We start from the raw sequence: 12,889 nt of genomic DNA on the forward strand, positions 1-12,889 counted from the left end.
GTACGATGCGGCCGTATGCTGCCAGACTCGGTTTAGTCGGACGCCCATAAAAGTCAATGGGAGCCGGTCGTATGACGCGTACATGGGCTCCCATTGACTGAATGGGTACGTCTCGTGCAAGGGCGCCCCCTACAGTGGGTACGCGTCGGTGCCATCCGCACCGTACATGCCTGTGTTGGGGGGACCCTTGGGTCTCCCCTTGTGTCCGAGTCGTAGGGCTGCGGGTGACAGGGGGTCCTATGCGGACCCCCAAAGGCAACCACCCGGACGTTTTGCGAGCCGAACACTCCGGCTCACACAGGCTGTCCGACGCGTGCACCGTACTGGCTCGGTCATAAATCGCATCCATTGCACGCCACGGTTAGCTTCCGACCGAGACGTACGGAGTAGTTCGGACCCGGAAACGACTTGGTCGGTGAATTTCACGTAGCTCGCATCGTACTTGCTCACTCGTACAGCTGTACGAGTCAGGCAGAAAACATGCGTACGGCTCGTAGTTTTTCCAGCCGGATCGCGTTCGGTGCCCTTCCGACCCGGATCGGAATTGGCCCCTCTGTCTTTCTCTCTCCCTTTCTTACCTTCTCTTCACTCTCTCTCTCTCCCTTTCATGCTCTCTCTCTTTCTCTCTCTCTCTGTCCTTGGATGAGCGCATGACACACCTTCTTATCTTTAATTTTTGTCTTGCAGGCTGCGACTTACAGATTGTCCAGAGAAGACATGTCATGACTCTTCATCATAGTTGTATTTGGTTTAATTTGAATAAATTGTTTTGTTTTGAAATTCAAAGATGAATGACTGATTCGCCTTTTTCTGACCACAAATGATTGTTGATTGTTGTGATTGTGCGACATCAGACAAATTCTTTTGTTCCGGATTTCGTACAGTTGATGTGAAATAGCTTTGTCCGGGGGATCCCCGGGGTGGTCCTGGGGGTGGTGGCGGTGGGTGTTGTGGCCCTCTTGGGGCTCCGAGCTGCATGAACAGTGGCTCCATGGCATCTGTCATTCTGCAGGTGTGCCTCTGGGCTGGGATCCCTTTCATGGTGCAGGTTGCCACCCAACTTAACACCAGGTAAGAGCAGGTGTTAACTCCCTGCTGCTAACACTCCTTATTGCATGTTTTGTGAACTTATCGCCAATCTGGCTGGTCATTGAGAATGTTGTGAAGTGGTGCTGTTGCGGCTTTTTGCACTGCAATGCCTACTCTGCATCTCATCAGCGTTAGCTGCCGTGTCATCTGTGGCAATGATTTTTGCGGCTGCTATAGCCGGAAAACTGTTGATATCAGCTGTTAGCACCAGCTTGTGAATAGTGCAATGGATTTATCGCCACTTTGGCGGCGATAAAGTGCCACTAACTCGGCGATAGGTCCTTGAGAATATCCCCCTTAATTGTATGTGATACCTGTTGGTCTTTCTCTAAAATGATGCTGCGATCCTCCTTTCACTGTTTCTTCAGAGGACTTTTGTTGCTCTTCATTAATTTCTTGTGTCCTTTTCTTTGCTATTTTAGCATTTGCTGGCATGTTGTTAGCAGGTTGGGTGGGTGTTGATTGATTTTTATTCCTGTTTCATGTTCTGGGTACATGTTTGTCTTTTCCAACTGTTAACTTGGAGCATCAACAAAAATACACTGTTTATGCTGAGACATTAGGTTTATTCAATCAACACCACTGAACCAAATTGCAACTGCTTTTGAGAGCTCAAAGACCTCTAGACTCACTTTTAACTTGCTACTACTACCGCTAACTACACCTGAGTATGTTTATCCCCACTTATGCTCAAAAACATCTACTTCTGCCTATACTCTAATAGCTATACCTCTGTCTACTCTATACTTTTCAAACTACTTCTTCCAAATTACCTCTACCTTGTCCCTAGTACCTTTAGCCAGACTTCCATACTAGTACCTCGACTCCACCTAGAGCCTATACCCAAGTGCTTTTATTTCTGCTTAGACCCTTGCATATTTGTATCTACCTATATGCTTGGATCTTTACCACTACCTATACCCTATTAAATCTAAGCCTGTCTATACTATTTTACCCCTACCTCTGAGAGAAGATCTGGTTCAACTGAATGATTATGAATTACTGGCTTTGAAGTTGCACAGAAAGCTATCCAGTGGAGAGAGACATGCATGTTTCTATAGAATTTGACTTTTGTACATTTCAAATGGTGTAGGAATAAGGTATCTGTTCCAGAACAAAACAAAGATTACACTTCAAAGTGAAGAATTTTAGTTGGTAAACACAATTCTAATTTTATAAATAAAATAATATTACCTGATGAAATTGAATATACTATTGTTCCATTATTTCCAGCATCAAGGTCCTTTGCATATATGTTGGTCACAAAAGTACCTTCTGGCTGGGATTCCAAAACCTGCCAAAAACAATGCAAGTTAAAGTCTGAATAAATGTTCTATTTCAAAGATCTGTCCATTGAGTTGCATATACATGATCAATATTGCCTATGTTTATGACTTGTTTCAATTGTGGTGTTGGCCAAAACAAACAAAGGCTAAATCACAAAGGAATGGGGAGTCATCTTGCCACTAATAGGGCCTCATTGAATGTAGGGCCGTAATGGCACATCTGCCAAGGACTGACATATGTCTCCTCTCATCCTGCCATTCCCACCTCATTTTGGGGTGGGGGGGAGGGGGTTCAGGGGAATGCAGTTTTCCAGAAGACAGAGTCTTCACTGTGTCTGCCATTAAAATAACCTTTGGGTGGACCTGACACTGCAGGAATAACATAAATTAAAGGGGCTACCATATAGGTAAGCAAACCTAAATTGGATTGTACCCTTTATGCCACTCCCACCCAAGCACACCTTGTGGTGAGAGAAACCAGATTTTCACAACCCTCCGTTCAGTGTAATGACAATGCTACATGCCATGGACAATGGCAATAAAGACAACCAGTAAAAAAAACACTCTCCATAAGAAAATAATCTACTCATGTCACACATGCATTTGAGACACCTTAGCAGAACAAGAGGATACAGGAAAAATAGGTTCCAGCAAAGGACAACACTACAGGGCTACACTGAGTGGCAATCCATACAGAGATTCAGATTCAATAAGGACAACTTTAGTAGCCTTCTACTCTTCTTGAAACCTTATTAAACCCAAGAAAAACATGTCACATGCCACAAACCTAGAGACAAAGCGCTGATGTGCAACACAATTGTATGCCACTAGGTCTCTACTAGGGTCGCGCAGAATATTCTGTTCCACCTGCAGAATTGGCAGAATTGGGCTACTCCGCATTACTAAGCCATTACTAAGCCAAATTCCGCAAACCGCCGCATGGCAGGATCTTTTCTCATGCAAAGCTCTACAATGGTAGGTTGCTGAGCACGAGTGAGATTTGGCATCCCCTAGCGCGATTTGAGGGCGCAAGGAGGACATTTGGCGAGATTTTTCCAATGCGGGCGGTAGCTGAGTTCCGCCCACCCTAGCGCCTAAAGACAGCACACTTGAGAGACAATTGGTCTCTAGCCACAAGTCATTGATGTACTCATGCCCCATGTGGCATACAATGTTACGTTTTCATGTACACAACAGCAGTTCTATCACATCAGTGACACCCACCCCTCATCATGGATAGGGGCTTTCCATTGCATAAACACATCCACCAAGAGGCCTCACTGTATTTGTACTTGAACGGCAAAGAACACAGCAGCCTTAACATCCAGCTGGTAAATGATGCTGATCTGTGTATCCTGGATTCATATTACAAAGATATCCTTTGTGCCCGGCAAGTGTCAGCAAAAATACAACCAATGTGGTACCAAAACTGTGTCTTAGCAAGTCAGTGACCGCTGTCAAACACCACAGAGCACAACTATACCATGCTCCAACTACTCATGACTGCTTTACCATCTCCACAACTAACTGCTAATGCCCATAAAATCATGAAACACAGCAACAAGAATCAGAGGAGACAAAACAAGACATTCCCAAACATGATACACTTGTGAGTGGTTCAAGTTTGTGCTCAACAATGATTCATATGACTGCATTGGAACATATACCATAGTCAGGTAGAGTGTTAAGGCAGGGTATGTGCTGCAGGTCTTCCTCACTTCCACAACATGACCATCCAAAGAAAACTACTTATTTCTGGTAACAATTGAGAACTCATACTAGGGTCATCACAACTACTATGCATGATAACCTTTGACCATCAGAACTACTCACCAGGCTGGTCAGGCATCAAGCAGTCAGGAGACTGCTTAAACACCATTGTCCTGGAAAGGACACAGGAAGGATGCACTAGCCTGGGGATGTGTCAATAATATGGATACGGTTAGCACCTGTGTATGCCTAAGAGATTTCACAAGGGAAGAGAAGAGTTAGAACCTTAAGGAGTCTGATTTGTACTACCACCAGAAACATAGGCAAAGTAGCACCTCTTACCATAAATGCTCAATAGCATATTGTAGAACCACTCACTAAAGTTCAGTGCCAGTAAATTCTGTAATGCATTCTCTGTCTTATTAAGTGCTGCACCTCTGCCTGATATCTCTCTGCAGTAACGGAGCCTGGTTTCCCAGTCAATCTAGTTGGACCACTGGGTACATATGCAGGGAGTTTTAAGAAATATGTTGGATTCAGCGTGTCATATCAAGAACAGAAGATGTCCTCAGTGTGCTGCTTAGGAGGTGTAGAATGCTTTAAAGAAACTTCTTAAATAGTGTTAATTTTATAAAATTAAGATCATAAACCTAAAAAAACAAAATCGTATGTTTGTCCTACTGTGGAATTGCTACTTTATTGGTATATTACAGAGCATCAGAGTATAGTATTTGCAGAAAAACCTTCATGCGCTTGAAATAAGTGACTCTCCATTTTTTTTATCTAAAGAGGAACTTACCAGGACTTCTCTTCATGTTTGAAGCCTGTGAAAGTATGTGCTCAATGAGTATAAATGCACGTATACATATGAGTTTGTTGGTCTTTAACGTACAGTGCAAAGTCGCTGGGCACTTTCCAACCCATCCATAAGTTTTTGATCAGAAGTCTAGCTTTTGGTTCCCAAATTCCACATTTGTGATTGGAATTTTAAGTTCAAATAGATTTTTGTGCATCCATGTTACACTTAGGTGAAGAAAATTTTTGACACTTGAGCCCTATGAGAGGTATCAGAAGTACTGTCCGCAACCCCTCTGCCTAGCAGAAGATCTACAGTACAGGGCTGATTACGAGATACAAAGCAATCAATTCAATAAGCCCACACTGTTTCTGCAATAACTTTACCATGGATATTCCTAGATATCTTCTTGGATCATGGGGCTCACTTGTACTAACTGTGCCATCAGACTATGAAAGATCTCTTTACTTTGTATAAGAGAAACTCTATAATACACGACCAAAAGCTCCATGCCCAAGGTCCAAAATCACCATACATGCATCAAATTCTGAAAAGATACCCCTTTCTCTATTCTCACTACCCTATCCAAGACAGATTGTTTTTAAGTGACTAAAGGTGTTGGAGATGTATTTCTTGACACGCACATTTCAAGTACTCAGTTCAGTTCAATAGACCAACAGACCGGGACAAGAAACCTCAGCAATGGAAAACCATCACTATATATTTGTAAAGTGTGAGAACATGCCACTTGGTCACCCACATATTTTGCTGAATTGTATTGCTGGTTTATAGACTCTGTACACGGGATTAGTGCTGCCCAGTGTATGTGCAAATTGACTAATTCCTGATTGATCTATTTAACTTTGTTAGAAGGCCGAACTTTATGGTGCAGAAAATGCACCTGTGGTGTAGGAAGGCAAAATGTAACTTGTGGGCTGCAGTGCTAATTGTGGCATCCACTAGTGTGAAAGCGGAAAACATAGCTCCAGGCCTACCATAGAAGCCTCACTCCTGAAGTGTAAAACATGCAGTGCAACCTCTTAAAATAACCCTTCTTAGCAGGTAGAAACCTATCTTTTAAATATTAGTAAGTCACTCCTATGTAAGCGGTGTAGCCTACAATGGTAAGGTGGATGGAACATAAAAGTGGAATATGTAGAAAATTAATGTTTCCATGTCCCTACAGTGTCTATTGATAGCGGATGAGGTGCCTGTCCATTACAGTGAGAAGCTATCGCCATTTCCATTATTAGATCTTGAGGTCCTGGCCTCTTCCCTTGAAGCTGTTAAATCAGGCTCGGGGGAAGACCCTTGACCTCCCAAGCTGTTTGAAATGGCCTTTACTGTAGTGGGGAGTACATTTCTGTCCCTCCTGATCCCTCACTGGAGGTGGGTAAAGTGCCTCTGAGATGTAAGAAGGCCATGGTTAGTCCATTGTTGAAGAAGGCTGGTGCAGATCCAGAAAACTTAAAGAACTATCATTCAGCATCTCTGTTACCAATCCCAGCAAAAGTATGGAGGGGCATGTAAATAAAATCCTGACTGAATTTATAGAGTATCATCAATTGCTCCGTGTTTGCCAGTCAGGCTTTCGTGCCCATCATAATACTGAGCTAGTGATGCTCTCTGCACTGGCTGAGCTTAGACTGGTGGCTGACAAGAACAACTACTCAGCGTTGATTTTGCTGGATCTTACTGCAGCATTTTATACGGTGGACCATCAAGTGCTTGTGAACTGGTTAATGGTGTGCGAGATTACAGGGTCCGCACTTCTGTGGATTTTTTCATTCTTGAATGGTGGTCACAGAGGGTGCAGATGTGTGCTCATGTTTCCAGAGACGGGGCACTTTCTTGTTGGGTGCCTCAGGGCTCTGCGCTGTCCCCACTCTTGTTTAATATCTATCTCTAACCCCTGATTGCGGCATTAGCACAGTTGAGTTGCCAACAGTGTCACTAAATGGATGACACCCAGCTGATCTTACAGATTGAGGATTCCAGGCAGGCACAAATGAATGTGCAGAATAGCTTAGGTTCACTGTGAATTGGATGGAAGCAAACTTTCTGAAAGTGAATCTGGACAAGACTGAGATCCTCGCAATCACCACTAAGGGAAATCCTCGGGAATTAGATCCCGGGAAGTAGGTCCAGGCCCTGAATCAGTGCCAGCTGTGAAAAGCCTTGGTGTCAAGCTGGATAGTAACCCGTCGATAGCTTGGCAGATTGCAACAGTGGTTAGGAGTTGTGCGGGCCTTCTCATGCTGCTGTCAAAATCGGTTCCTCTTCTTTCTTTTACAACTATGCAAACAGTGGTGGCTGCAATGATTGTGTCATGGTTGGACGATGGCAATGTCTTATACATCGGGTCCCTGATAAGCTGCTGGGTAAGCTCAAATTAATTATGAATGATGCTGCAAGATTATTGTTCAAACTACCAACACGAGAGCATGCCACACCGTTGCTGCAACAATTGCACTGGCTGCCAGTTAAACAGAGGGCCAGGTTCAAGGGCTTGTGCCTTGCACACAAGGTGTTGTATTACATGGTGCCAGACTATGTTAAGGATCAGCTGATGCTCTATGTTCCTAGACACCACCTCCGCTCCTCTGAGGCGATCTTACTGACCTGCCCACGCATTAATAAAACTACTTTGGGCAGTCTGGCTTTTTCAGTTCTAATTCCACAGATTTGGAATGGATTACTGGATGGCTTCCGGGGAGAAACTTCTCTCCTTCCATTTCATAAGAGATTGAAAACTTTTCTATTTGAACAGGCCTTCTGGTGCAGTATGGTTTCATATCCCTTAGATAAGCGCATAGAGACCGGTAGTAAATGTGCGCTATATAAGTGTTATTAACATAACAAGCCACTGTGGTAGGCCTAGCTGCTCATCCTAAAAACATTAAAATACTAATACTTATCTAGGGAGTGGGACCTGCTAATTAATAAAAATAGAATTCAATTGTGAAGTCAACTTTTTATCAATAATTTTTATTTTACAAGTTACCCTTTACCTTCCTGAACTGCCAGAAGACTAATTACCATTAGCCTCTGTCAACTGCAATACTTTCCCTACTGTTGCTAAGATTGGCATAGTAATAGTACATTTTGTACTTTTGCTCACATTGGAGTGAAATTAGTAAATCTCACCTGCCAAATCCTTCATTTTCCTACTGTTGCTAAGATCGGAGAGGGAATAATAAATCTTACTTTCCTCCTCCCCCTCCCACCCAAAGGCCATACCTACTTTCCCTAATATTGCTCCTATTAGAGTGGGAATAGTAAATCTTACCCCTTCAAAGCCCAACACTTTCCCTACTGTTGCTAAGATTGCAGTGGAAATAGTAAATGTTACCCATCCAAAATTCAACAGTTTTCCTAATATTTCTTACTTAGGAGTGGTAATATTTCTATTAATTGTTTCTATTGTTTAAAAAAAAAGAAATGACAACTTTATTGGTCATTTTATTTTATGCTTGATTTCTTTGGTTTATTCTTTTATTTAATTTATTTTTATACATGTTGCTATATGATTTTGTTCTATGTGTTTACCATTTTCATTGTTATTATTATTTTTGGACCTGACCCTTTCTTCGGGGTTACCCCCAAACATTTAGTCTTCCTACTCGCCTTTTTGCTGAATTTGTTTCTGTTGGCTCTAGGACTCTGGGTTCTTTACCACTGCTAACCAATGCAAAAATGAACATGTTCTCTACTTAACACATGGGAATGCTCCACCTGTAACTTTGGCTTATCCACAATTGGCAAATTTAATTTACTTATAAGTCCCTAGTAAAGTCCACTACATATGCCCGGGGCCTGTAAATTAAATACTAATAGTGTGCCTGCAGCACTGCTTGTGCCATGCACTTAAGTAGCCCTTTAAACCTGTCTCAGGCCTGCCCTTGATGAACCTGTGTGTGCAGTTTTAAACTGCCATGTCAACCTACAGCACGGACCACTGCCTACTCTTAAAAATGAAACTGCAAAGTTAATCTTTTCTTTTTAAATGCATCCCAATTTCCATTAAAGAAAACGGGCTGCATTTAAAAAAAAAATTGTTAACCTAAGGGGTATTGTTCTGCTCACCTTGGGGTAAGTTGACACAGCACCTGTGCGTGTTTTTATGCTGCACCACGTAGGTATGTCTCATGGCTAACGTACCACGTGAATGTGTCTGATGATTAAACTGCACCTTACAACACACTTATTTGTAAGCCTTTGGCATGATTATATTGTGCCTTCATCTGTTGCTGAGTTTTAATAAAAGTGCTTCCTTAATGGTTTGTTTTAAGAAACTCTCGTGTCACTTACTAGTCTTGAAAACGCACACCATTATTTCTGAATGCATTTAACAATGAACAATTGAATTTGCTTTTTGGATATAGGCTACCCATTTTTTAATTCTGTCACATATGCTTTCCACCTTTTGTATCTCTCTCTCCCTTAAGTAGAATAGTAGCGCAGCAACCATTCAGGTGCAGTGTCATACATATTGAGTGACCATACCTTCTTAGAAAGTAGGTCTCATGCTCTGCAGGGAGCGCTAAATCACTATTTTTGGTCCTGATGAAACGCCGACTGACCCTTTGGGCAATCAAGGCATGAAACATGTCAACCTCACTTTGATAATAGCCATCTAGGTGCATTGTGACCGTACGATAGCACCACTGTTTTTACTTAGTCCTGGTACCCTTATCCCATAAAAGATTGTTTTTAGTGCACCAGAGTCTATTTTAGCCACACTCCACTTTTCACTTGACCCACTTTCGCACAGCCTCCTCTCATGCATTCACTCAAATGGCATATTCGGATCAAAAGATCTCTGACAAAGAGCCCCCAGGCCCATCAGGCATTGCAGCGCCCGCCAGACGAGGAGCGCCCAATGATGAATCATGACACCCAAACAGGTGTGTGAGGGCATTAGGATCTGACCTTTTGGTCTCCACACAACAGTAGTACTAGCTTCGTGGGTTCACCACTTAGTGACCACTTGGCCTATGAGGAACTTCTCCTACCTTGATGGTCAGTTTATTAGAAAGCAATCAGAGACATGGTGGTCTGCTGACCTCAGCAGGCCACCGTTCATGTGATTGCTGCGATTCCTAATGGAATGCAATTTGCAACCAACCTCATTAATATGCATGAGGTATGTCTATTTGCAACCCACTAGGAATCGCTAATGAAACACTAAAAAGTGTCATACATTAGGAATACTGAGCTCCTAATTGCGATTCGGAGAGAATCTCATAAAGGAAATTGATAATCCTAATGTCAATACATCTGTCCCAAAATTAATTCATAAGTTAGGTCATAAGTTAGGAATACAGATTTCCTAATTGCGATTCGTAGATAATTGCATTTAGGAAAAGGGTTTCCTACTGTTTGTACATCTGGCTGCATCGCCACTGACTTTGGTTTACTACTATTTTTGTGCTGCAAGTTGTAAAACCAACAGAATACTCTAGATGGTGCTCATTTCACACCACTGAAACACTCTATTCACTAGCGTGATATTCAACAAACCTTGAAGCGTAGCTCTTTTCCAGGTTGGAGCTGCGGGAAGAAGGGCTCGTTGTCGTTCAGATCTGTAATTGCGATGTGCACTGTGGCTGTAGAAGTGTGCCTCGGGGCTCCATGGTCAGTCACCAGTACGGACAGCTCATGGTAAGACGTCTGCTCGCGGTCCAACGAAACCCAATTGATAATTTCACCTGAAAGCCAATGAAAATAGCAATATTATGATAAGGTGCGCAGGAGCACACGGCTAAAGAAAGTCACTTTATAATACATATAATCCTTTAGCCACATTAAGATGGTTCACGTATTACAATATTCTAGCTATATTAAATTAGCCGGAGTATCAAGCGCTGCGTAGAAAGCCCTGCACACCGAGACACTGGAAGTGCAGTGCTTACGGTGTTTGAGACACGAGCTAAATAATATTAATCAAACTTAGACCCGGAACAAACGAGAGAAAGTCAGAAAAAGGAGGAAGCAGGAGGAAGATGGGAAGACACTGACAACATGAGAAAGCAGGGATTGAAAATAACCATCAGGAGTGATTTCAAGAGACAGGAAGTGCAGTGTGGTGGAATAAATTCATGAATGAGGTGGAATCAAGACTAGGTAGCCTCGGCATTTGGCCACCCCGGCAATCAGTAAATTAAGCACTGGACAATTCCAAGAATACTGGGGAACTAATATCAAGTTGTTGTCACTCTAATTCTGCACCCCTCCCCCCCCCCCCCCCAACAACCAGGAAGCTGCTTCCCACATGTCAGATGAGACGGTTCTTTAAATACAACTTATAACAAGCATTAGCAATGCAATCGGTCTCGCCTTTAGGACCTTATAAGTATTTAGCTATGGAGCACATTAGCCTGGGTTGTGAAACATCTACTGTTCTTTAACATGGAGGGAAAGTAAGCACCACACTGAGTAACACGCCAGGTATGGGAACACATGGAGAGAAATATTGCCTTTCAGCGAGAAATGGTATAGTCCAAAGCTCTGTTTTTAATATGAAATCAGGGCATTCGGTGGTCATATCAGTGAAAATACAAGATTTGAAAAAAATAATATTGTCTACGGGTGCTGGTGGAAGACAACTTCTATGGATTGGAATCTAGAGAATGCAATCATTTTCTGCTGTATTCCACATCTGTCCAAAACTCTTCCTTTTTCATGCTTTGAAATTAAGGAGCATTGTCCATAACAATAGACTCAGGTAAAGTATTTGACTTTTTAAAAATATGTTCAATACCAGTCATTTGATGAAATAAGAGTCAACATAGTCAATAACTACTAAAGCATATGCCCCCTTCCTACGCTAAATAGTAAAATACCCATAAATACAACACTCAATTTCTAACAGTGACCTTTATGTAGCTCAAACTGCTTTGGGTTGGTAGAACAAAGATTGGTGGATTGGTCACTGATCTTAAAAATCTTGCAATTATGAACCCTCCTATATATCATTTTATCTATTCCAGCCATCACAAATATTATCTGACATTTCACTTAGTTCCGTCCCAAGATGTCCTTCATCGCTCTGTTTAAAATATGACTCTCAATCCAAACTGAGGGCTGTTTTATCACCCTTATGCAGATACCTTCCTTTCAGAGCTAACACACACTGGAGGTTAAATAATAATTCTCAATCTCCCTGGTGCTTTTTTTTATTGTGTAATGCTCCTTAAAACACCTTATTACCAAATTACTAAGAACATCTAGTTTCATTTACTTGATCCACTCCACCTTATGAGGACAGGATTACATTCTCTCTTCAGTATTCTTAAACATATAAGCTATCTAAAGTTCAACCTCAGTACCATCATTTTGACTCTCTTGAAGAGGCAACCAGGGCATGCAATCCACATGTATATTTTTCTTCCTGGCGCATGCTCCACCACATCCCTGGATCACTTGAAGTTTAACTGCTAACCTTGTAAGTCTAGCCTTTCTTCTCTAAAGCACACCTCAAACAAAAATGCCATCCTGAAATTGCACTGCACTAGTAATTCCATCCACACTCTCCTTTATAATTCTCTTGATTACCAATGCCCTTCTAGCTAAACCATATAACATTCTTTTATACTGATATATCCCCTTTGGCTATGTTCCATGCACTTACCCAAGTATATTACACAGTTGCTCAGGTCAAGGTTCACACCATTTCATGAAGGTTTGGCAAAGAATATCTATCCACCCAAATGGCATAATTCTGATTGTGAAGATCTCTAGGACCCTAAGGGAAATTACAACTAAAGTAACCAGTTGTGAGGATTCAACAAGCTCAATAATGTTCTTATTGCTCACAACTTTTAGCATTTCATTTAGTGTCACTCCATTGTACAAAGGTATATTCCTTACCTTGTGTCTATTAGGAATGTTTTTCTTCTTCAATACAATACAGTTTGCAAAACCTTTGTTTTCACCCACTCTTCAACTAAAGACCAAACAATGTTCTTGTTTAGCTTCTCAATGTCACTTTTGTCATCACTCTCAC

The 12,889-nt window shown here is 42.0% G+C and overlaps 1 protein-coding gene across 1 annotated transcript in view; it reads right to left on the reverse strand.

Annotated features, from left to right (window-relative positions):
• DCHS2 (dachsous cadherin-related 2) overlaps positions 1–12,889 on the reverse strand; it is a 1,150,696-nt gene that overhangs the window by 500,888 nt on the left and 636,919 nt on the right. The window contains exons 8-9 of the mRNA XM_085641695.1: positions 10,405–10,592; positions 2,284–2,383 (exon numbers count right to left, since the gene is read on the reverse strand). Coding sequence (XP_085497821.1) covers positions 2,284–2,383; positions 10,405–10,592 — 288 coding nt within the window. The remainder of the gene's footprint in view (positions 1–2,283; positions 2,384–10,404; positions 10,593–12,889) is intronic.

The sequence above is a fragment of the Triturus cristatus genome, chromosome 2_2, assembly GCF_964204655.1.
Source record: "Triturus cristatus chromosome 2_2, aTriCri1.1, whole genome shotgun sequence".
NCBI lineage: Eukaryota > Metazoa > Chordata > Amphibia > Caudata > Salamandridae > Triturus > Triturus cristatus.